This window comes from Hylobates moloch, unplaced genomic scaffold (assembly GCF_009828535.3).
Source record: "Hylobates moloch isolate HMO894 unplaced genomic scaffold, HMol_V3 SCAFFOLD_7, whole genome shotgun sequence".
NCBI classification, from domain to species: Eukaryota; Metazoa; Chordata; class Mammalia; order Primates; family Hylobatidae; genus Hylobates; species Hylobates moloch.
In genome coordinates, this window is record NW_026652282.1 from 68922737 (window position 1) to 68949751 (window position 27015).

Below are 27015 nucleotides of genomic sequence, written 5' to 3' on the forward strand. Positions count from 1 at the left end.
GTTTCACTGTGGTCTCGATCTCCTGACCTCGTGATCCGCCCGCCTCGGCCTCCCAAAGTGCTGGGATTACAAGCGTGAGCCACCGCGCCCGGCGTACCTCTTTGTTCTTCTGATAGAAGTCAACTGTGAATCCATGTTGTCCTGTACTTTTTTTGGTTGGTAGGCTATTAATTACCGCCTCAATTGCAGAACTTTTTATTAGTCTATTCCGGGATTTGACTTCTTCCTGGTTTAGACTTGGAAAGGTGTATTTGTCCAGGAATTTAGCCATTTCTTCTAGATTTTCTAGTTTATTTGCATAGAGGTGTTTATAGTATTATCTGATGGTAGTTTGTATTTCTGTGGGATCACTGATGATATCCCCTTTATCATCTTCTATTGCATATATTTGATTCTTCTCTCTTTTCTGCTTTGTTAGCCTGACTAACGGTCTATCAATTTTGTTGATCTTTTCAAAAAATCAGCTCCTGGATTCATTGATTTTTTGAAGGGTTTTTCATGTCTCTGTCTCCTTCAGTTCTGCTCTGATCTTAGTTATTTCTTGTCTTCTGCTAGCTTTTGAATTATGTTTGCTCTTGCTTCTCTAGCTCTTTTAATTGTGATGTTAGAGTGTCAAGTTTAGATATTTCCTGCTTTCTTTTGTGGGCATTTAGTGCTGTAAATTTCCCTCTTATCACTGCTTTAAAGATGTCCCAGAGATTCTGGTATGTTGTGTCTTTGTATGTCTTTGTATGTGTCTTTGTACATATATATATATATATATATACATGTCTTAATTTTGTTATTTACCCAGTAGTCATTCAGGAGCAGGTTGTTCAGTTTCCATGTAGTTGTACAGTTTTGGTGAGTTTCTTAACACTGAGTTCTAATTTGATTTCACTGTGGTCTGAGAGACTGTTTGTTATGATTTCCATTCTTTTGCATTGGTTGAGGAGTGTTTTACTTCCAATTATGTACTCAATTTTAGAATAAGTGTGATGGAGTGCTGAGAAGAATGTATATTCTGTTGATTTGAGGTGAAGAGTTCTGTACATATCTATTACGTCTGCTTGGTCCAGAGCTGAATTCAAGTCCTGAATATCCTTGTTACTTTTCTGTCTTGTTGATCTGTCTAATATTGACAGTGGGGTGTTAAAGTCTCCCACTACTGTTGTGTGGGAGTCTATGTCTCTTTTTAAGTCTCTAAGAACTTGCTTTATGAATCTGGGTGCTCCTTTATTGGGTGCATGTATATTTAGGATAGTTAGCTCTTCTTGTTGCATTGATCCCTTTACCATTATGTAGTGCCCTTCTTTGTCTCTTTTGATCTTTGGTGGTTTAAAATCTGTTTTATCAGAGACTAGGATTGCAACCCCTGGGTTTTTTTCCTTTCCATTTGCTTGGTAAATATTCCTCCATCCCTTTATTTTGAGCCTATGTGCGTCTTTGCATGTGAGATGGGTCTCCTGAATACAGCACACCGATAGGTCTTGACTCTTTATCCCATTTGCCAGTCTGTGTCTTTTAATTGGGGCATTTAGATCACTTACATTTAAGGTTAGTATTGTTATGTGCGAATTTGATCCTGTCATTATCATGCTAGCTGGCTATTTTGCCGGTTAGTTGATGCAGTTTCTTCATAGTGTCAATGGGCTTTACAATTTGGTATGTTTTTGCAGTGGCTGCTACCAGTTCTTTCTTTCGATGTTTAGTGCATCCTTCAGGAGCTCTTGTAAGGCAGGCCTGATGGTGACAAAATCTCTCAGCATTTGCTTGTCTGTAAAGGATTTTATTTTTCCTTCACTTAGGAAGTTTAGTTTGGCTGGATATGAAATTCTGGGTTGAAAATTATTTTCTTTAAGAAGGTTGAATATTGGACCCCAATCTCTTCTGGCTTGTAGGGTTTCTGCAGAGAGATCTGCTGTTAGTTTGGTGGGCTTCCCTGTTTGGGTAACCCGACCTTTGTTTCTGGCTGCCCTTAACATTTCTTCCTTCATTTCAACCTTGGTGAATCTGATGATTATGTGTCTTGTGGTTGTTCTTGAGGAGTATCTTTCTGATGTTCTCTGTATTTCCTGAATTTGAATGTTGGCTTGCCTTGCTGTGTTGGGGAAGTTCTCCTGGATAATACCCTGAAGAGTGTTTTTCAGCTTGGTTCCATTTTCCCCATCACTTTTAGGTACAGCAACCAAATGGAGATATGGTCTTTTCACATAGTCCCATTTTTCTTGGAGGCTTTGTTTGTTCCTTTTCATTCTTTTTTCTCTAATCTTGTCTTCTTGCTTTATTTTGTTAAGTTGATCTTCAATCTCTCATATCCTTTCTTCCACTTGATTGATTCAGCTATTATATTTTTTTGTAGATGACATGATCCTATATCTAGAAAATCTCATCATGTCAACACAAAAGCTTCTTAAGCTAATTAGCAACTTCAGCAGTCTCAGGACACAAAATCCATGCACAAAAATTACAAGCATTCTTATACACAAACAATATATAAGCAGAGAGCCAAATCATGAATGAACTAACATTCACAATTGTTGCAAAGAGAATGAAATACCTAGGAATACTTCCAACAAGGGAAGTGAAGGACCTATTAAAGGAGAACTACAAACCACTGCCCAAGAAAATAAGAGGACACAAACAAGTGAAAAAACATTCCATATTCATGGATAGGAAGAGTCAACATCATGAAAATTACCATACTGCCCAAAGCAACTGATAGATTCAAGGCTATTCCCATTAAATTACCACTGACATTCTTCACAGAATTTAAAAATTATTTTAAGATCCATATGGAATGAAAAAATCTGAATAGCCAAGACAATCCTAAGCAAAAAGAACAAAACTGGAGGCATTATGCTACCAGACTTCAAACTGTACTATAATGCTACAGTAACCAAAACAGCACAGTGCTGGCAAAAATACAAACACATAGACCAATGGAACAGAATAGAGAACTCAGAAATAAGACCACACATCTGATATTCAAGAAACCAGACCAAAACCAGCAGTGGGGAAAGGGTTTCTTATTTAATAGTTGGTGCTGTGATAACTGGCTGGCCATATGCAGAGAATTGAAACTGGAACTCTGCCTTACACCTTATACAAAAATTAACTCAAGATGGATTGAAGACTTAAATGTAAAACTCAAAACTGTAAAAACCTTAGAGGAAAATCTAAACAATACCATTTAGGACATAGGCACAGGCAAAGATTTCATGACAAAAACAAAAGCAATTGCAACAAAAGCAAAAATTAACTATTGGGATCTAATTAAACTAAAGAGCTTCTGCACAGCAAAAGAAACTATCATCAGAGTGGACAAATAACCTACATAATGGGAGAAAATTTCTGCAATCTATCCCTCTGATAAAGGTCTAATATCCAGAATCTACAAGAAACTGAAACAGATTTACAAGAAAGAAACAAACAACCCCATTAAAAACCAGGGACTGGACATGAACAGGCACTTCTCAAAAGGAAACATTTATGCAGTCAGCAAACATATGAAACAAAGCTCACCATCACTGATCATTAAAGAAATGCAAATAAAAACCACAATAAGATACCATCTCATGTCAGTCAGAATGGAGATTATTAAAAAGTCAATAAACAACAGATGCTGGCGAGGCTGTGGATAAATAGGAATGCTTTTACTTTGTTGGTGAAAATCTAAATTAGTTCATCCATTGTGTGGCAATTGTGGCGATTACTCAAAGACCTAGATATAGAAATACCATTTGACCTATCAATCCCATTACTGGGTATATATCCAAAAGAATACAAATCATTCTGTTATAAAGATACATGCAAGTGTATGTTCATTGCAGCACTATTTACAATAGCAAAGACATGGAATAAACTCACATGTCCATCAATGATAGACTGGATAAAGAAAATGTGGTACACATACACCATGGAATACTATGCAGCCACCAAAATAAATGAGATCATGTCCTTTGCAGGACATGATGGAGCTAGAAGCCATTATTCTCACCAAACTAATGCAGCATGTTCTCACTTATAAGTGGGAGATGAACAATGAGAACACATGGACACAGGGAGGGGAAGAACACATACTGGGGCCCATCTGGAGGGGCAGAGGGAGGGAGAGCATCAGGAAAAAATACCTAATGCACGTTGGGCTTAATACCTAGGGGATGGGTTGGTAGGTACAGCAAACCACCATGGGACACGTTCACCTGTGTAACAAATCTGCACATCCTGCACATGTATCCTGGAACTAAAATAGAATAAAATAAACATTTTAAAAGAGCATTACATAATGTTAAGGGGTTCCATTCAACAAGAAGACCTAAATATCATATATATATATGTGTGTGTGTGTGTGTGTGTGTGTGTGTATCTCCAACACAGGAGCACTCAGATTCATAAAGCAACCTTTTAGAGACCTACAAAGAGACTTAGACTCCCATACAATAATTGAGGAAGACTTCAACACTCCACTGACAGTATTAGACAGATCACTGAGTAAGAAAATTAACAAAGATATTTAGGACATAAAGTCAGCATTGGACCTAATGGATCTGACAGACCTCAACGGAACTCTCCAACCAAAAACCACAGAATATACATTATTCTAATTGCAACATGGCATATAGCGTAAAATTGGCCATGCAATTAGACATAAAACAATCTTCAGCAAATGCAAAAGAACCAAAATTATACCAAAAACACTCTCAGACCACAGCACAATAAAAATATAGACAAGACTAAAAAATAGCTCAAATTCATGCAATTACATGGAAATGAAACTACATGCTCCTGAATAAATTTTGGGTAAATGATGAAATTAAGGCAGAAATAAATAAGTGTTAGAGACAGAGCTAAACAATGTTATGAGGGAAATTTATAACACTAAACACCCACATTAAAAATAAAGGTATAAAATTAATAACCTATTATCACAAGTGAAAGAATTGGAGGAGCAAGAGCAAACAAAACCCAAAGCTAGCAGAAGACAAGAAATAGCCAAATTCATGGCTGAACTGAAGGAAATTGAGACGTGAAAAAACATTGAAAAGATCAATAAATTCAAAAGTTTTTTCAAAAAATTAATAAGATAGATAGGCTGCTATCTAGGCTAATAAAGAAGAAGAAAGATGAGATCCAAATAAACACAGCTAAAACGACAAAGGAGATAGAACCACTAACCCCACAGGGGAAAAAAAAATCAGAAACTACTACGAACACCTCTATGCACACAAACTAGAAAACGTGAAAGAGATGGATAAATTCCTGGACACATACATCCTCCCAAAACTACCTGAACCAGAAAAATATTGATTCCTATAACAGACCAATAACAAGTTCTGAAATTGAGTCTATAATAAATAGCCTATCAACCAAAAAAAAGCCCAGGACCAGATGGATTCACAGCCATATTTGGCCAGATGTACAAAGAAGATCTGGAACCATTCCTACTGAAATTATTCTAAAAAATTGAGGATGAGGGACTTTTCCTCAACTCATTCTGTAAGGCCAGGCTCATCCTGATACCAAAATTTGGAAGAGACACAACAGAAAGAGAAGACTTCAGGCCAATATTCTTGATAAACATTGATGCAAAAATTCAAAAAATAAAAAATAAAACCAACTTGCAAACTAAATCCAGCAGCATGTCAAAAAATCTAGTCTACCATGATTAAGTAGACTTCATCCCTGGTATGTAAGGTTGGTTCAACATATGCAAATTAACAAATGTGACTCATCACATAAACAGAACTAAAGACAAAAACCACATGATTATTTCAATAGATGCACAAAAGGCTATCAATAAAATTTAACACCCTTCATGTTAAAAACTCTCAATAAACTAGGTATTGAAGGAACATACCTCAAAATAATAAGAGTTATCTATGACAAACACACAGCCAACATCATACTGAATAGGGAATAGCTGGAAGCATTCTCCTTGAAAGCCGGTGTAAGACAAGGATGCCTTCTTTCAACACTCATATTCAATATAGTATTGGATGTCCTGGCTAGGGAAATCAGGCAAGAGAAAGAAATGAAGGCATCCAAATTGAAATAGAGGAAGTAAAACTATTCCTATTTGCAGATGACATGATTCTATATCTAGAAAACTCTGTAGTCTCAGCCCAAAAGCTCCTTAAGCTGATAAACAACTTCAGAAAAATTTCAGGACACAAAATCAATGTGCAAAAATTACTAGCATTTCTATAAACCAAAAATAGTCAAGCTAAGAGCCAAATCAGAAAAGTAATACAATTCACAATTGCCAGAAAAAGAATAAAATACGTAGGCCTACAACTAATCAGGGAAGTTAAAGAGCTCTACAATGAGGTTTACAAAACACTGATCAAAGGAATCAGAGATGACACAAACAAGTGGAAAACATTCTATGCTCATGTTTAGGAAGAATCAATATTATTAAAATGGCCATAACGTCCATAGCAATCTACAAATTCAATGCTATTTCTATCAAACTACTAATGACATTCTTCATAAAACTAGAAAAAAAACTATTTTATATTTTATATAGAACCAAATAAAAAGCCCAAATACCCAAGGCAATCCTAAGCAAAAAACACAAAAAACTCTCCCCCCACCCCACACACACACATGCACACACACACAAACCCAAAGCTGGAGACATAATGTTAGCCAACTTTATACTACAGGACTACAGTAACAAAAATACAAAACAGAATGGTACTAATACAAAAACAGATACATAGACCTAAGGAACAGATAAGAGAGTCCAGAAATAAGGCCACACACATGCAAGCATCTGAACTTCTGTAAAGCTAACAAAAACCAGCAATGGAGAAAGGACTCCCTATTCAATACATGGTTCTGGGATAGCCGACTAGACATACACAGAAGATTGGAACTGCACTTCTTTCTTACACCATATAAAAAATCAACTCAAGATGAATTAAAGCTTTAAATGTGAAACCCAAAATTATAAAAATCCTGAAAGGCAACCTAGGCAATATCATTTTGGTTGTAGTAACTGGGAAAGATTTCATGACAAACATGCCAAAAGCAATCACAACAAAAGCAAAAACTGATGAATGAGACCTATTAGGTTGGTGCAGAAGTAATTGTGGTTTTTGCCCTTTAAAGTAATGACAAAAACCACAATTACTTTTGTAATAATTAAACTAAAGGGCTTCTGCATAGCAAAATAGACTATAAACAGAGTAAACAGACAACCTTAAGAATAGGAGAAAATGTTTGCAATATATGGACAAAAGTCTAATATCCAGCATCGAAAAGGAACTTCAACAAATGTACAAGAAAAAAACCAAACAACCCCACTTAAAATTGGGCAAAGGACATAAACAGACAGTTCTCAAAAGAAGACATACAGATGGCCAACAAGCATATGAAAAACTCAACATTATTGATCATTAGAGAAAAGCAAACCAAAACCACAATAAGATACCATCTCACACCAGTCAGAATGGCTATTAGTAAAAAGCCAAAAAATAGCAGATGCTGATGAGGTTGTGGAGAAAAGAAAAAGGTTATACACTGTTGGTGGGAGTGTAAATTACTTCAACCATTGTGGAAAGCAGTTTGGCAATTCCTCAAAAAGCTAAAAACAGAACTACCATTCAACCCAGCAATCCCGTTACTGGTTTTATACCCACAGGAATATAAGTCATTCTATCACAAAGACATGTGCAGCACTATTCACAATAGCAAAAACATGGAATCGACCTAGATGTCCATCAATGGTAGACTGCATAAAGAAAATATTGTACATATACAGCATGGAATACTACTCAGCCATAAAAATGGAATGAGATCACGTTTTTTGTGGGAACATGAATGGAACTACAGGCCATTATCCTTAGCAAACTAACAAAGAAACAGAAAACCAAATACTGCATGTTATCTCTTATACGTGGGAACTAAATGATAACTTATGAAAACAGAGGGGAGCAAAGACTCTGGGGCCTATTAGCATGTGGAGGGTGGGAAGAGAGAGAGGATCAAAAAAATAACTATTGGGTACTACACTTAGTATCTGGGTGATAAAATAGTCTCTATAACTTACCCCTGTGACACGAGTTTACCTGTGTAGCAAACCTGCATGTGTACCCATGAACCTAAAATGAAAGTAAAAAAACAAACCTGTTTATTTTATCTGATTTTTAAAAGGATATTTGTGTTGTGTTAAAAATCTTGAGTTGGGAGTTATTTTATTTTATAACTTTATGTAGTTACACTTTTGGCTTATATCACTAATATTCTCCTTTATATCGAGAGATAAGATACCATCACCTATATATCAAGGAGTATGTACATATCCATTTATAAATAAATAATAACTCAGATTACACTTTGAAAATGAAGAAAACTGCTCAGAAGTTTAACTATGTTTCAATTTCCAATAATTTGAGACTGAAATATTGTCTATATAAGGCAGGCATTTCATAATATTTGGCTAAATTATCCCTTTTCTCACTGGTTCTTTGTTGCCTTTTCTAGTGATATCCCAAGTGAGATGTATGTGCAAGACAATTGAAGTGTAGAAATAAGATAGTAAAACTTGAATTTATATGTTTCACTTCATATTTTGAAATGTTCTATCTTAATATATAATATATAATAAATTATAATATGTCATTATAATAGACTGAACTATTCACACACATATTAAGTTGATGTGTTCAAAGTTGTTTACGGATAAAATGTTTGAAAAAGTAAGTTTAGAAAATGCTACTTTAGACTGTGGGAAGAAAGTAAAAATCAATGCAGGTGCAAAGTCTTTTTCTTAGAGTATAAAAGCAGTGATCAAGTCAGCATGGCCGACTACTAAACCATCAAATTTCTAGGGATGCAGGTCGTAACATCTTCTAACTACTCTACTGAATGAAGTGGTTTCACTGTAGACAAATAGGGGATCACTGATCAATTGCCTTTGGAAAAACCAAAAGCACAAACTTGAACTATTTCAGACATCTGTAGTTTTCTTTTTCAAAACAATTCAGAGTAGTAGTTCTTAAACAGAGCTGAGTATCAAAATAGTCTAAGAAAGTTTTAAAATACAGACTTGATTGACCCAACCCAGAAATTTTGATTCATGGTTCTGAGAGCAGTTCTCAGATGTGTTTATGTTTTTGAAACTTCCAAATTAATTTTGATGTTTACGTCCAGTTACGAAATCACTGGAGTAGATATTTTATTGCTCAGTGTCTCCAAAGTTCTTCCTAAATAAGTAAGTCCGTTATTTAATGATGAGTGTGGGTCAGGTTTTGTGCTGGGCACTAGAGCTTTACTTTAGAAAATGAAAATAGATTTGTGTCAAATATAAATACATTTAATCATTTTGACTTATTTTTGTTTTGTGTTTTCAAACTTGATGATTTAAGTAAGTCAAAAAGTCAAGCTTTAAGGCAGGGGTGTGCAATAATTCAGCTTCCCTGGACCATATTAGAAGAAGAATTGTCTTGGGCCACACATATAATACACTAACACTAACGACAGTTGATCAGCTAAAAAAACAAATCTCAAAAAAAAAAATCTCATACTGTTTTAAGAAAGTTTACAAATTTGTGTTGGGTTTCATTCAAAGCCCTTCTGGGCCACATGTGGCCTGTGGGCCATGGGGTGGACAAGCTTACTGGGACATGCGTTTATATAAGCATAACCTCAATTGTAGAAATGGTTGTATTCACCGTTCCAGCTAATAAGGAAGTAACATTTTCAAAACACATTATGCCATGTTTATTTTTGGTAGACAATACTTATTAGTACCAAATCAAATGGGCACCTTCCAAATGGAGAATATCGTGGATCAATTATCCCCGTATGGAGAGACAATTCAAAATCCAGGTCAATACTTCTATGTACCCCCATAACACATCATTAGTGATTTGATGTAATTTGTGAAAACATTAAAATGTGAGTTTACTTTAGAACTTTTTTAATGAATTAAGAAAATTCTCACTCAGAATTTTTCACTAGAGAATACTTTGAGGTTGAACTGATTCAATTTACTTATTTGTTACTAAGTAACAGATTACTTAATTAAGTTAGTATTTTTATTTCAGGTTTTTAAGTTTCTGGTAAAAATACAATTGGTTTATAATAGGGAGATTAATATGAATTAAAGGTAGACATTCTTTAAAAATGGAGATAAGAGAATGAATACAATTTTTTGAAGTGTTGCAATTGAAGAATTTGTGATAGTAATGAGTGACAATAAGACAGTTCCAAATCACTGATTAAACATAGCATTGGGCTTTGTTTCTTAGAAATAAAGGATAGATTACTTAAAAAATAGTTATTATTATTTATTGTCCATAATACAAATTTAATTAAAGCATTTTCTTCTTTTAATAGGCCAGAAGTAAACATCAGAACATATGATAATTCCATTCCAAGTAAGAATTTAGTTAACGAAGTTTAATATTTCTTAGATTGGAAAACAATTTTAGGAACTAATGACTAGTATATTACATTAAATGTGATAAAGCAGAAACTGCTATGAATTTTTATAAAAATTTTATAAAAGCATGTATGCGTGATATTTGTATGTGTATGTTGGTTGGTGTATGTGTGTGTGTATATTTCTGGCCTTGATGTAGATTTGCACTCACTGGTTTTGAAGAAAGATTTATTTAGTTTGTTCTCCTTCATAATACAAACCAATTTTACTTGCATAAGATTCCCTTGTGTTTAGAATTCATAATTACAGTAAAGAAGGCAAATATAGTCAGAGAGATGAAAACGGTTAATGAACAGCCCATTTGTTAAACAGCTGCAACTTTAGGAACGTTTACGTTAATATACTGAGCTGAAATCTGCCTGCACTGCTATAAATATTACCCATTGGTTCTAGCCCACCCCTCAGGATACATATAAAAGAAGCCTATAACATTGTGATTAAGATCATGGGCTCTGGGGCCAAAGTACCTGTGTTCAAATCAACTCTGTTACTTACTAGCTTTAATTAATAAATAATTAATAAACTAGCAATTAATTTAACCTCTCCCTCTCTCTGTGCTTTATTTTTCCATATCTGTAAAATGGAGACAATTATATTATCTAATTCAAAGCATTGTTGTAAATATTAAACAAGTTTACTAAAATGCTTAGAACACAGTCTGGCACATAGTAAACACTACATAAATGTTAGTGGTTGCAGCTATGCTGTTATTACTATGACTACTTTTCGCCAATATAGCAGCTCTTTAAAAATCTAAATATAGTAACCGTATCTCTGATTAGTCTCCCCAAGAGAGCTATGTTGAGTTTCGTTACCAGTTCCACTTTTGACATAGTTTTCAGATAGTTTGATCTTCCTGATCACCCTATTCTTGTTGTCCTCAAGTTTGTATATGCCCTTCTTTAAATAGAATCCCCAGAATGGAATGCAGTATTTCTACCTAGGGCCCTAATTCCTGTGGTTTGGGATGCCACTGAGGTCAGAGAGGTGCTAAAAGAAACACTCAGACATAGTCAATCAAGACTTTTACTGACTGTTGTCAACACCGTGCTAGTTATTATGAAGACTATAGCAGAGGTTATATTGTCTGCAATCTAACTAAAGTGACATGAAGAAAAAAAAAGCCAGGATAGAGGAGATGATGTAGATATTTTCAAGGAAACAGTAAATCTCTATTTTCTATTCCTACGGTCTGATTATATTATTTTACCATCATGATTTAAATATCTGTGAAAATTAGTTTAATGTAGAAAATAAAATTACAAATTTCATTTTAAATAAAATTCAATGATAAATAAGAAAAATTGTTTTTATTTTCTCTGATTGCTATGCAAATAAACTAGGAACTCTGCGGAAAAAAATCTATATTTTAATGTATAACTTAGTTTCATTTAAATAATACGTTTCTTACTCAAGAATATTTCAGGTCTGTGGAAAATCTGACATTAACTCCAAATTGTTTATTATCCTTTCTCATTTAGTCAGTGAATCAAGCAGAAAATCATGGAATCAAAAGCATTTTGCTTTGACATTTCCCAAACCGCTCCAGAGAGGTACAAATGATAAATCAAGACCTTTGAAATCACAAATAACAGTTACTGTAAGTATAGAAAAAGTCATTTTTAAAAACGAAATCTAAGTTGGTAAAGCATATATAAATATAAGTAAGGCCTGTGTAACTTGAATTTTACTACCTGTTGGAAGATTTTTTTTTAATTTGTAATTCTCTGTACAACAGACTGCCCCTGCCTGCTTTAGATTAAACTCATATTTGTACATAATTATCCACATCAAAGACATTATCTAAGCAAGCTGGAGAACCTAATACTGCACCTGGCAAGTTCTATCAGGACATGTTTACCAGCTGCAAAAAGCAGCTAAAATTTAGATATTAGAGCAGAAACTGATCTTGATGAGATTTCAAGGCCTCCTTATTTTACAAAATATGAAATTCAGGAGACTTGATATTAAGAGATTCAAGTTTTCTACTGTTTCTCTAAAGTCGAGTTATCCTAGCAATTAGCAAAAGGAAAAATAAGCATATATAGGTCACCTATTATGATATCAAACAATTTTTAAAGCATCTCCCAGAGCAAAGTTACAGTCAATGCATTTCTTCAAGGGTCATTTATTACATTTTTAATGATCCAACTTTCATGCTTCTCTTCAGGTCATCTTTTAATTCCATATTACCATTTGCTTGTTGGCACCTCTACTGAATAATTGAGGGAAAATGAGTAATTTTAAAATCAGTCTTTATGGTTACTTATGACTACAAGATTTGGCAAATATTTGGGTGAGAGTTGAAAATAAATTACACCACTGCTGCACAAGTTAATGTGAATCAAGCATCTGTTTATTTCATTCAGTTTATGTCTTTGTTTCTTTTTTTGTGTGTGCAGTGCAGTTGGGGTCACAGACTCTCAATTTGACAAGACACTTTAAAAGCAGGAGTAGAAATTAGGCTAGGGTTTTACAACTATTACAGGAACTGTCATAACAAACTTTAAGTGGATCAGTTTATTTCTGATTTAACTTGGGGATAAACAGTGTTCAATATTTTCCAAAAGATTCTCCCCATATAGAAGTTCCAAAAGCCTACTGTTGGTTTTTGAGGACAAGTCCTGGAATGTCGTGAGTCACTATGGGCCTGCTCTAATCTCAATGTGAATTATTAATGGAATCATAAAATTCCCGCTAAAGTCATTTCATTTCCAAAGTGGAGTTATGTGTCTCTTTCTATCTCTCTCTTTCGCACACACGCACACACACAGACACAAACTTGAAAGAGAAAAAAAAAAACTAAGTTTAAATAGATGGTTAATAAAAATATAAACTTTTTTATGTTTCAATATAGAAAGATAAAACTCATTCACAAATGCTTATTTTTCTAACCAATCTTTTCAGAGACATGACAAAAGAAAACTAGAGGAAGGCCAGAAACCAGCTAATATATGGATAAGGCATTCTTTAAGAAAAATTTTGCAATGGCCACCTATTTACACAGCTGCCAGGGAACAGACTCCATTCAGACATCTTTATGCTTCCAAAACCCATCTTAAAAAAGCAGAATATAAAAAGTCCAAAGATGAAAAAGGAGGAACAACTTTGAAGAAAGATTCCAAGAAAAAAGGAGGCTCATATGCAACAAATCCAGAATCCAAGCAAATAGTAGAAGAGAAAACTAAAAGACAAAATGAGGCAGATAAAACTCCCTTAAAATCATCACATGAAAATGAACCATCTATGAAGTCAAAATCCAGTTCAGAAACAAATCCAGAATCCCAAAATTTGAAGACAGTCTCAAAAAATTGTTCACAAAAAGATAAGAAAGATTCAAAGAATTCCAAGAAGACAAACACTGAATTCCTACATACAAATAACAATCCAAAGAAAGATTGGAAGAGGTCAAAGACTAGTAATGATGCCATATCAGAGATTTGCTCAGAAAATAGTTTAAATGTTGATTTCCTCATGTTAGTGGGACAGTCTGATGATGAATCCATAAATTTTGATGCATGGTTAAGGAATTACTCACAGAATAATTCAAAGAAGCCTACAAAGAAGGACACAAAAAAGAATGCAAAGAAAAGCTCTGATGCTGAATCTGGAGACTCAAAGGATGCTAAGAAAGATTCAAAGAAAGTTAAGAAAAATGACAAGAAAGATGACAAGAAAAAGGATGTAAAGAAGGACACAGAGACTACTGATGCTGAATCTGGAGACTCAAAGGATGGGAGGGAAGATACAAAGAAGGATAAGAAAAAATTAAAGAAAGATGACAAGGAAAAGGACACACAGAAGTACCCAGAGTCTACTGATACTGAATCAGGAGATGCAAAGGATGCAAGAAAAGATTCAAGAAAGTTGAAGAAGGCTTCAAAGAATGATGACAAGAAAAAGGATGCAAAGAAAATTACATTCTTTACTGATTCTGAATCTGAATTGGAGTCAAAGAAGAGTCAGAAAGATGAAAAAAAGGATAAAAAAGATTCAAAGACAGATAATAAAAAGTCTGTCAAGAATGATGAAGAGTCTATTGATGCTGACTCTGAACCGAAAGGAGATTCAAAAAAGGGTAAAAAGGATGAAAAGAAGGGAAAGACGGATTCAAAGAAAGATGACAAAAAGAAGGATGCAAAGAAAAATGCAGAATCTACTGAAACGGAATCTGATTTGGAGTTAAAGAAGGACAAGAAAGACTCAAAGATGGAAAAGAAAGATTCAAAGAAACATGTCAAGAAAGATGCAAGGAAGGACACAGAGTCTACTGATACTGAATTTGATGAATCTTCCAAGACAGGCTTTAAAACATCTACAAAAATCAAAGGTTCAGATACTGAATCTGAAGAGTCACTATATAAACCTGGGGCTAAGAAGAAAATTGATGAATCGGATGGCACATCTGTAAATTCAAAGATGGAAGGACTGGAACTAAAGAGAGGATTCAGAATGTCATCCAAAAAGACTACATTCAAGGAAGAAGGGGAAAAAGCAAGGACAGGTAGAGTTCCTCCATCAAGAGAAAGACCACCACTCCCTGCTTGTGAGCCTTCTCTACCATCACCGAAGGTCAGACGTCTTTGTTGGTGCAAGATGCCTCCTCCACCTCCAAAACCAAGATATGCTCCTTTGGTAAGTTTACTACTGTTTTATTTTTAGGCTGAAATGGATATAAAATGAAAGACTTTTTAAAGTTTGAATTTATGTTTTCTCCAAATAATAGTTATCTTTTACTAGAATATTGACAACTTTGTGACTCGAAGGTAAGAAAAAGAATACCTCACAAGGATGCAAAATATTGCAAAAAAGTTACAAATTTAAGAGAATAGAAATTATTTGGACTAGAGGAGAGAGAAATGACCTGCGATTTAAGAAAACATGTGAAGTTATGTATAAAGAAGGTCATTTTGCAAAAAAAAAAAAAAAAGTGGTTAAGTTTTATACTTGGAAAAGAATAAAAATGAAAATTGACTAAAACTTCTGCAGGGGCAGATTTAAGCGAGTTATAAAGACATTTCCTGAGAAGTTGCTGAATACAGTAAAAGCTAGATTAACCAAAATTCATACATAGCAGGTGGAATACATGCCAAGATCCAACTGTGAAAAAAAATTAAATTATTTAATCCATATCTCAAGTGGATTTTTTATGAGCCCTCGTTATAACTGATATCAGGAAACAAAAGTTAACTTTTCAGAAATAACTATATATTCTCTAATTTATAAGTCTCCTGTTAACTTTATCTATTTGGAGGTAAATACTCTGTCAACTTAAAGCTACTACTTCTCTCATCCAGGAGACTTTCCCTTCAATCCCTTCCCCAATAGTCTGATTGTAAGGGAAAGCATAAATAGACATATTACATCAGACAGAGGAGTTCTGGATTAGTTCTCACACTGCCAATAAAGATATACCTGAGACTGACTACTTCTCAATTTTACACATTTCCCATTGGTTTTCTTCCATAACAGATAAAGATATAGGTTGTGTACATCATCCTCTCTTCTTCTCTCTAATTGGGTCCTATATTTGTTTTTAATATATTTGCCAATTACCTTATAGCATTAAATATTATATTTGTAAACTTTTTCCTACCCTTTTTCCCTACTTTTCTGTTCTTCATTTCTGTACCTTTTCTTTAGTTCTTTTTTAAAAAGTGCTCTTTTAATAGTTCCCTGCAATGACCTTTCACTGAATATTATGGTCTTGTCTGTACCTACAATAACTTGTAATCTCTTGTCTTTATAAAAACTATGTATCTTCCCTTAACTTCCCTGAGTTTCTACTATTGTGGTTTTCTTTCTTGCTACTACTTTTCTTTTTCCTCTCCTACTACTGTTTCCCTGTCTTCAATTCTTGCACTTCTTCCTCTTCCTACATCCAACTCAAAGTTGTTTTATATGGCTCAGTTATTAGACCTCAACTCTTCTCTATATACTCTAGGAGCATTAATCTACTACTATGGCTTAAATTTTCACTTCTTTGTAGACATTTCAAACTGTATATCCCTAGACTATTTAGACTATTTTCTCATCCTAACTCTTGTCTATTATCTCCTATATTCAATTTCTAACCTCCATGAGATCAGAAAAAAATGAAATTTTTAACTTTCATTTTTAATTTAAATTTAATCCTCCATTGGGGCCTTCTCTGTCATTCTGGTAAAGTCATTTGCAAATGAGAAATATAGTACCTAACCTACCCATTATAACAAATTGTTCTTAGGTTCAAATATTTAAAAAACGTATGAAAGGGTTTTATAAATGACAAATCATTATACAAATGTAAGACTTTATTACTACTATTACTGCCTTATGCCTTCATTTCTATTACTCCTCTTTTTTCTTGCAATTGGTTTCTCCTTCTTCTCCAGTTGTCTTCTTCAAAGCTCAACTTTCCCTCAAAACACTGTAACACTTATATTGCTCTCTATTTGTTGGGTTGATGTTAATATTGTGTTCTAATTCTTTCTAACTACTGTAACACTCAGAGTGTCGTTCTGCATGTAGAAGATGATTAACAACTATTTGTTGACTGATTAACTTAAAAGTTTGGTAATAAGTTGAAAGTTTATATTTGGAATTTTGTCATATTTAGGAGAATTATCAATCTTTATTTCTATGTTTCATCTATCAATAAATATTCCTTGAGCAAATATTCTGTGTCAGGCACTGTTCAAATCAATGAAGATATAAAATGCATGTCTATTTATTTCAAGGAAGTTAAAGTTTTCACCTGGGGAATAAAAATTCTAGCAGCTTTTGTTTTAGTTGTCCTCTCTAAATAAGGTAACCTTCTCTGAAAATAGGAACACTCAAAATATTATACAAAACCAAGAAGCTTTACATTCTTTTCTCACCTATGTAATTTACTCAGTTACTATTATGATTGTACATTGTATCTATCTTCTGCTAAAAAGTAAGCTGCATGATGGCAAAGCTCTTTAATTTGTTTACTAATGTAGTTGAAATTCCCAAGCAAGTGGGCACTCAATATTTGTTGAAAAAGTGAATGTGGCATTTGTTAGAGGACTACCAAAAAATGAATGAAAGAATTTCTCGGCAGTTGTATAAACACAGCTGGAGCTAGGTAATATCAAATTTAAGTATGTTCAGTTCATAAACTATTTACTCATACCACAAAGCTGAAGTAATATTTCAGCTTGGTTATAAAAGATAAGCAAGATTTTGACAGAGACAATGGAGAAAGTTTATATTCAAAAATTACCGGCCAGGCGCGGTGGCTCACGCCTGTAATCCCAGCACTTTGGGAGGCCGAGGCGGGTGGATCACGAGGTCAGGAGATCGAGACCACGGTGAAACCCCATCTCTACTAAAAATACAAAAAATTAGCTGGGCGCGTTGGTGGGTGCCTGTAGTCCCAGCTACTCCGGAGGCTGAGGCAGGAGAATGGTGTGAACTCAGGAGGCGGAGTTTGCAGTGAGCCGAGATTGCTCCACTGCACTCCAGCCTGGGCAACAGCGAGACTCAGTCTCAAAAACAAACAAACAAACAAACAAAAATTACCAACTAATTAAAAGCAGAACCAGGCTGTGAAATTATATTACGAGATGCAATATTATAGCATGATGCCTAAGGGTGAAACTAACTGAAGGAGAAAACAGTTTACAGCCTAGAAGCCAGTCAAAGTGGATGGTGGGAGAAAGAGTTGGCAAGTGGCATGATAAGCATGATGACAGGCTAAGGGAAATAAAAGCAGCAGAGAATATTGTGATGCCTCTTCACAACAAGTTTTTTTTAGAGAAATGTTATTCATGTTCTTAGCCCACTTTTTGATGAGATTGTTTGGTTTTTTCCTTGGTGATTTGTTTGAATTTGGTGTAGATTCTGGATATTGTTCCTTTGTCAGATATATAGATTATGAAGAATCTTTCCCACTCTGTGGGTTGTTTGTTTACTCTGCCAGCTGTTCCTTTTGCCATGCAAAAGCTCTGTAGTTTAATTAAGTCCCAGCTATTTGTCTTCGTTTTTGTTTCATTTGCTTTTGGGATCTTGGTCATAAATCCTTGCCTAAGGCCAGTGTCTAGAAGGGTATTCCCAATGTTGTCTTCTGGAATGTTTATAGTCTCACAAATAACCACTAAAGAACTTACTCATGTAACCAAACACCACCTGTTCCCCAATAACATATGGAAATAAAAAATAAAATAAAAGTAAAAAACAAATACTAATTTATAAAATAGGTGGGAGGAAGTTCTGGTTTGTTCTATGATATGATAATTTTTGATGCATTTTTAAATTGCATACACTTTGCAAATAATTTTTTTCCTATTTTTTAACTGTGTTACTGTGTTGCTACTTTGCTGTGCCCAAGCATAGAAACTCCATCACCAGCTGTGAGATTTGGTGTCTTCTTGTTGACCTCTGACTGTCAATAATAATTTCTAATTCGAAACTCTGTCTTTCTTAGAAAATGTCTTATTTTCTAGACGTTACCCAAACTCTTTCCTACATGGAAAGAAATTCTACCACCTAATACCATTCTCTGAGCTATCAATCTAATTCCTCACTAAGGTATTAAGTTTAATTTTGGTTACTCTTTCTGTAATAACTATGGTTTAATCGAGGCCTCTAAAGATCTTAAACTCAAAATCTAAATGAATGAATTTTAAATGTTTGAATTTGGGGTAATGTGAAATGCTCTAGAATGTGACATTTCTAGTGCCTCTCTCAAATCAATATACAGGTAGAAGTTATTCCACATATATTTTAAGGATAAAACAAGCCAACATTTTCTTTCAATTATTTGGGATACATAATGATATAGAAAAAAAGACTGAACTGTGAATCAAGAGTGCTATGATAAGACATATTTCTGAGAATGAAAACAAGATCCGTATAATAAAAAAATCAAGAAATAGAAATAGATAATTTATACAGGAGGAAATAAATATGAGGCAAAATCATAAAAATATATAGACCATGGTTAGTAATCAGAGCAACCCCAAGGGATCATTTTGCACCTAGTAATGCAACTATTATATATATAAATCTTATGTATATTAACTATATCAATACATAAAATACAACTTTTATATGTATTGTATATATAAGATATATCGTACAACTGTTGAAGCTTCAGTGACAGCAGTACATTTATTCACTGCTGACTTCGGAAGAGGAGCAATGTAAACCAGCTTAATCTTCCTCTGGGCCTATATGGGAATATGTAGGAAGAGTCATAAATGGTAAAATAATATTTGACTCAATAATCCCGCTCCTATAAATATAATAAAAAATTTTCAGAAGAAAATAAAAAGAAAAAACAAACTCTATGCATAAAGAACATGATTGCAATACTGTCTATAAGAGAAAAAACTTTGGTATAAATGTAAAATATATAAAATTATATATACTTATAAATTAATGTATATAATATATTTGTATAATGTATAAAATTAGAGGGGGGTTAGTAAGATCTGAAACAGATTAGTATGCATTCATTGAAATAATAATGACGGAGCCTAGGAAATTAGAGGGAATGTTTGTACTATAAGGCTAAGAGAAATAAGCAAGAAAAAATACTATGCAACTAAACAGAAATCTTCATGTTTGTGGATAAAGAGTATGCATTAATATGCAAATTCGAAAATAATTGTGTTAGTGTGGTGGAATTTGGGGTGAATACAAGATATTTTAAATGTATTTTCATTTTTTACATTATATTTTTATTTTTAAAATTTCTAATCCATTATTGTAGTTGTGAAAGTTTAGGCTAATGGTGTAACATTGCTGGGCCTTGGCTCCTGTACAAACAGTGATGATTGGACTACCATTCAGTACTTCTCACTCTTCAGTGTCCATTAAGATTATTCAGGGAGCTTGTTGAATGTGCATATTGCTAGACTATATCTTCACAGATTTTGACTTGGTAGGTCTAGGGTGGAGGCCAGGGATCTGCGTTTTTAATAAGAAATAATAAAAATGATATCCAAGTTCCCGTTCAACTATGACAGTCTGTGCTTTCATGTGATCCTTAACACACCATAGTTGTCTTGATTAGTAGACAAATAAAGCCTTTCTTTTTATTTGCATTTTTCTACTTTGCTCCTCAGCCTGAAGCACCGTGGATTCATAAGCTGCTTTAAAGAACAACTGAGCACTTGGTTTCACAGAATGGCCTTGCCACAGTAAGCACCAGCTACTCTCAAATGAGCATTTCTACCTCTGTGGAACTGAAATAAAAACAAGTCTTCCATGAGTATCAAGAGTTGCTTTTTTGCATATAATTTACAGAAGTGATTTATAGACATGTTTTTTATTATTTATCAAATGTCTTAATTATTCAGACCAAAATAATTTAGCATTTTACCCCATGTTCTCAAGCTTCAGTCTGGAAACTATTTCTGAGTTTGGGTTCAAATGAACTCCGCTTCAATACTCTTACCATATTTCATTAAATTTCTCTTTTACTTAGCATTCAAAATAAAAGTAAATAGAGAATGAAAGGGAGGAAGCAGATCTTCCACACCCTTAAGAGAAATAGGGAACTATACATAGATATTAACCCCTGACAAAAATTTTTTGTTTGACCAAACTTTCGTCATGCTCCTGAACCATCTCCTAGGCCTAGCTAGGCATTTCCCTTGTAAAATCCATTTTAGCAAAAAAGCTGCTAAATCAGTTTAGCAAGAGTCTTACACCCTTAATAACTGATCCTTCAATATATGATCAGGTTTCTCATCATCCACCATCTTCCAGGTGATTTCTCATCACCCTAGAATCCTGTTAAGTCAGTATAGCCAGAATCCCCCCTTATCCCCGATGTTACCTCTCAGTAATTTTCCATCCACTGACTGGCACCCTGCTCTTTGACTATAAATTCCTATTTGCTCATGCTATATTCAGAGTTGAGCCCAATCTCTCTCTTCCAGTGAAATACCCCATTCCCATGGTCCCTATACCTATCATGATAGCTTCCCTTTGAAGAAAGTCTGCTTACCATCTTCAATGAGTGTCAGTGAATATGTTTTTCTTTAATACCTTACCTCCTCTACACACATACACATGTAGAATTCTAAACTTAATTATTTACTTTTATTTCTTTTTCTCCTTATTTATTTATTGATTTACTGATAAACTGCAAATGTTCATGAGATAATAACACACATATCTCAATCATTTTACATATTTCTGTGAATATGCTTGTCACATTATTTCCTGAGAACAGGCTACTGGTATGGAAGGAAAGAGAGAGAGAAATAGACAGAGATAAGTATGGAGGCCTCCTTCACTTCACCCAGTCTGCTTTGTGCCTTTTGGTTATAATCTTTTATTATTACTATTATACTTTAAGTTCTAGGGTACATGTGCACAATGTGCAGGTTTGTTACATATGTATACATGTGCCATATTGGTGTGCTGAATCCATTAACTCGTCATTTACATTAGGTGTATCTCACTTCAGTTTGCTCTCAGAAATGACAACATTTCAGATATAATTCTTAAAGAGGTGTTATTTTTCTAAGCCATTTAATAACTTTACATAGGTCTATATGACATATACTTTAAAAAGTTATAAGAAAAGTTTAGAAACAATCCAATTAGCCCTCAATAAATGATTTGCTGAATATATGACAGTTCTTCAACACAATGGAATGCCTTGTGAACGTGAAAAAGAATAAGAAAGCTCTCTATGTAGTGACCTAGAAAGGGCTTCAATATAAATTTAAGTGAAAAAAATCAATGTGCAAAAGAGAGGATATGCTATGTTATTTATAGTGTTTTTAAAAGAAGGGAAGAGCTGACATATAATTGCATTTGCCTATATTTGCATAAAGAGACTCTGGTAGGATAAAAAATAAAATAATAAAAGTGGTTACCTAGGCCGGGCGCGGTGGCTCACGCTTGTAATCCCAGCACTTTGGGAGGCCGAGGCGGGCGGATCACGAGGTCAGGAGATCGAGACCAGGGTGAAACCCCGTCTCTACTAAAAATACAAAAAATTAGCCGGGCGTGGTGGCGGGCGCCAGCCTGGGCGACCGAGCGAGACTCTGTCTCAAAAAAAAAAAAAGTGGTTACCTATAACAGAGGAGTGGTATTTGGAGAAATGACAGGTTAGAGAAACAGATGAAGTTTAGACCTAATACCAATATTCAGCCCGTACACATTGAATGAGCCGTAATGGTTGATAAAATTCTACAATATTTCTAAATCATTTGGTAAATGGCAACTACACTCTTCACCACCCCTTCCCCTCCACACCTTGAATGCTGCCCAGTCTTCTCTCTTGGAACATCAGGGATCCTTCAGGAATCAAAAGCAAAGACATAATTACAAGTATAAAAGACGTATTCAGTGAAACACTTGTGAAAGGTAAAAGGAGAGAGAGCCGAAGTAGGAAAGAAGAGACTGTAGACTGCCATGCAAGCTGGCATCCATGAAAGGAGAAAGGAAACAAAAGAGCCTAAGCTGTATTGCAGCTCAGGGAAAATCTCAGCCAGGCCAATGGGGAGCCCAGAGCAAAGACTGCTCTTTAGAGGAATCTGTGTTGGGCAGAAATAGCCAGGCCTTAGTACTGTCACAGTGCTTAATCATTGTCTGGGAGAAGTCCAGTGGGAGTGTAGCCGCAGCTTGAATACTGGTGAATCTCAAATGAGCAGAGGCTGTCAGCTGACGCTACTCCTCAGAAAAATCTCCCCTGAAGTGAGATCTGAGCAGCAATCTCCCTTGACCATCACAGCACAAATCCATTTCTTTATCCATATTCACTCCTCAAAAGTTCTCTGGGCTTCTCCTCCTTAGGGAAAACTTAAAAGCGGAAGGGTAGAGGAAAAACCACAGTCCTTATCCTTCCAGTTGATCTTAGGGCCACAACTGGTCTGGTCTGGTCTCCTACATTGTTCATCGTAAATTCCTCTCATTCTCCTATGTGTCTTACCTGGTGTTATAATCTGAAATTTCATTTCTGAAGGGTCTGAACCCTTAGTAATTGTAAGCTTCTCGGGTTCCATTCACAGTTAAAATTGGGCAAGGGATTCAAAGAGAAACCCAAATGGATCATGTGGCTTCCACAAATATCCTTTCCTTTCCACATTGCAAAAAGCAACTCTACCTCCCCTCTGCTTATCAGATTAAATTAGCCTTCTCAAAATGGTGATTCTTTTCAACATCTGGTTTCTAGGTATAAGGAGTCCAAAGATCCCTAGCAACAGCTGTAACTTGTCCTTCAATGGGACTCTTGTATGTCCCTTGGCAAGCTTTATGTCCCCCTTTTGGGATAAGGACTTATAACTCTGTAAAGCCCAGAGCTGCTGTGACAAAAAGCACATGGGCTCCCAGTGAGTCATTTTGAGAGTGGTGGCAAGTGGGGCCACTCTTGATTCTATCCCTTTTGGCATATGTGTTTTTCCTATTGAGGATAAAACACCATATAGAAATATCTGTTTTAATTCTTATATCACATCTCATGGACAGCACTCCATCTTGCAGAGTATTGCATCCGAGCTAATACTTCATCCTTGTGACTTCAGTAGGCCATTCATGCTCTCTGTGAAGTTGGCTGCTTCTCAGTGGTGCAGTATGTAGTATGACTGTGTACTTCATGGTTACGGGCCCACTTCCATACCTCCTTTACAGTTTAATACCCTGGTCAGATGCTATTCTTCCTCAAGGATACCCCTGAGTTTGGCTGTAATGCATGTGCTGTTCATTTTCAGCTAGAACCCACATACTCAGCCGAAATATTTATAAACCAAGCTCAGGAGTTTTTTTCCTCCTACGGATGGCCATAGGTGCAAGCTGAAGAAGGATGCTGGAGCCAGCACAGTAGATGCTGGAGCCAGCACAGTAGGTCTGTGGTACCTGCTCATGAAGCTTACGTATACCCTCTAGTTCTACTCACACATGATCCCAGAGTGACCATATTCCACTTTTGGGTATCTTTACAGCAGCATCACACTCCTGGTACCAATTTACTATATTAGTCTGTTCTCACATTGCTAATAAAGGCATATCCGAGACTGGGTAATTTATAAAGGAAAGAGGTTTAATGGACTCACAGTTTCACATGGCTAGGGAAACCTCACAATCATGGCCAAAGACGAAGGAAGAACAAAGACATGTCTTACATGGTGGCAGGTAAGAGAGCTTGTGCAGGGGAACTCCCATTTATGAAACAAACAGATCTTATGAGACTTATTCACTATCACAAGAACAGTATGAGAAGAACCTGCCCCATAATTCAATTACCTCCCACCAGGTCCTTCCCATGACATGTGGGAATTATGGGAGCTACAATTCAAGATGAGATTTGGGTGGGGACATAGCCAAACCATATCAACAAATAATGAGCACAGTGTCTGATAGGTAGTTTTTCAATCCTCATTCTCCCCTCACCCTCCACTCTCAAGTAGTCCCCAGTGTCTGTTGTTTCCTTCTTTGGGTCCATATATACTTGATGTTTATCTCCCACTTATGAGTGAGAACATGCAGGATTTAGTTTTCTGTTTTCATTTAATTCACTTATAATAATGGCCTCCAGCTCCACCATCTTGCTGCAAAGAACATGATCTCTTTCTTTTGTATGGCTGTGTAGTGTTCCATGGTGTATATTACCACATGTTTTATATACAGTTGATGGACATTTAGTTTTATTTCATATCTTTGCTAGTGTGAATAGTGCTGTGATTAACATAGGCATGCGTGTGTATTTATGGTAGAATGATTTATATTCCTATGGGTATATACTCAATAATTGGAATGCTGATTTGAAAGGTAGTTCTGTTTTGAGTTCTTTGAGAAAACACAGCACTAGTTTCCACAAAGGCTGAACAAATTTACACTCCCACCAGTAGTGTAACACCATTCCTTTTCTCCGCAATCTCACCAGCATCTGTTATTTATTGACTTTTTAATAATGGCTATTCTGGCTGGTGTGAGATGATATCTCTTTGTGGTTTTAATTTGCATTACTCTAATGATTAGTGCTATTGAGCATTTATTCATATTTTTGTCAGCTGCATGTATGTCTTCTTTAAAGAAATGTCTGCTCAAGTCTTTTGCCCACTTTTTAATGGGGCTGTTTGTTTTTGCTCGTAAATTTAAGTTCCTTATAGATTCTGATGTTAGACTTTTGTTGGATGCATAGTTTGCAAATATTTTTTCCTGTTCTGTAGGTTGTCTCTACTCTGTTGACAGTGTCTTTTGCTGTGCAAAAGTGCCTTAATTAGGTCATATCCATCCATTTCTGTTTTTGTTGCAATTGCTTTTGATATCTTCATCAGTGAAATCTTTGACAGTTCCTATATTCAAAATTGCACTTACTAGGTTATCTTTCAGAAATTTTGTACTTTTACATTTTACATGTAAATCTTTAATACATCTTGAGTTGATTTTTGTATATGGCGTAGGAAGGAGATCAGTTGCAATCTTCTGCATGTGGCTAGCCAGTTATCTGAGAACCATATATTGAATAGGGAGTCCTTTTCCCACTGCTTGTTCTCGTCAACTTTGACAAAGATCACATGATTGTAGGTGTGTCGGATTATTTCTGGACTCTCAGTTCTATTCATTGGTCTATGCTTCTGTTTTTATACCAGTACCATGCTGTTTTGGTTACTTAGCCTTGCATGATAGTTTGAAGTCAGGTAATATGATGCCTCCAGATTTGTTCTTTTTGTTTATGATTCCCTTGGCTATTTGAGCTGTTTTTTGGTTCCACATGAATTTTAAAATAGTTTTTTTAATTATATGAAGAATGTAATTGGTACTTTCATAGGAATAGCATGGAATCTGTAAATGGCTTTGGGCAGTATGGACATTTCAACAGTATTGATTCTTCTTATTCATGAATATGAAAAGTTTCTCCATTTGTTTGTGTAATCTCTGATTTCTTTGAGTTGTATTTTGTAATTCTCATTTTACAGATCTTTCCCTACCTGGTCAGTTGTATTCCTAGGTATTTTATTCATTTTATGCCTATTGTGAATTAGATTGCATTCTTGATTTGGCTCTTAGTTTGGATGTTGTTTGCGTGTAGGAACGCTACTGATGTTTCTACATTGATTTTTTTTTTTCTCTTCAAATATCTTCTTTTTAATGACTTAAACACCAGCGTGGAGACTTACGATTTAAACACTCATTTCTTTGCTCTGTGCTTTGGAAGGGATAGGGACTGCATTTCCCACCTTGTCTGAGTGAAGTTAAAACCTTGTCTTGTAAATAAATAATTTCCTAACTAACACCACAAAATACAAACGAGGCCTAGTTTCCCTCAAGGGGCAGGTCGTTTCCAGGTACCCACTGTCGCTGCTCCTCTTGAGAGCCTGGCCATACCTGCCACGAGGAGCATGCGGCAAGAAGGGCTTCCCTTCTTCTATTTGCTGCTCTCTAGAAGGGCCGAGGAGAATCTGCTTCGGCCTGCCGGGGCTGATGGCGTCTCGCTCTTGAGAAAAATCTTGCTGGGGCAGGTCCTCCGGCAGCACCAGCACTTCACCCTGAGTGATGGGAAACTGAGGCTTCGTACAAAACTGCGCTGGCACTCACCGTCTTAGGTAGAGGATTTATAGAGTGAATACTGTGCTTGAGCCTTTTTCATGAAGACTTGGATCCCAGTTCTTGGG

General features: G+C 35.3%; 1 protein-coding gene across 2 annotated transcripts in view; it reads left to right on the forward strand.

The window, feature by feature from the left end:
• The window catches only part of CYLC1 (cylicin 1), a 46678-nt gene extending 26017 nt beyond the window's left edge, over positions 1-20661 (forward strand). For both annotated transcript variants that reach the window (XM_058441662.1, XM_058441661.1), the window contains exons 3-6: positions 10327-10367; positions 11914-12032; positions 13340-15067; positions 20509-20661. In XM_058441662.1, coding sequence (XP_058297645.1) covers positions 10327-10367; positions 11914-12032; positions 13340-15067; positions 20509-20541 — 1921 coding nt within the window. In that variant the 3' untranslated portion in view covers positions 20542-20661. The remainder of the gene's footprint in view (positions 1-10326; positions 10368-11913; positions 12033-13339; positions 15068-20508) is intronic.
• The last annotated feature ends 6354 nt before the right edge of the window (positions 20662-27015 follow it).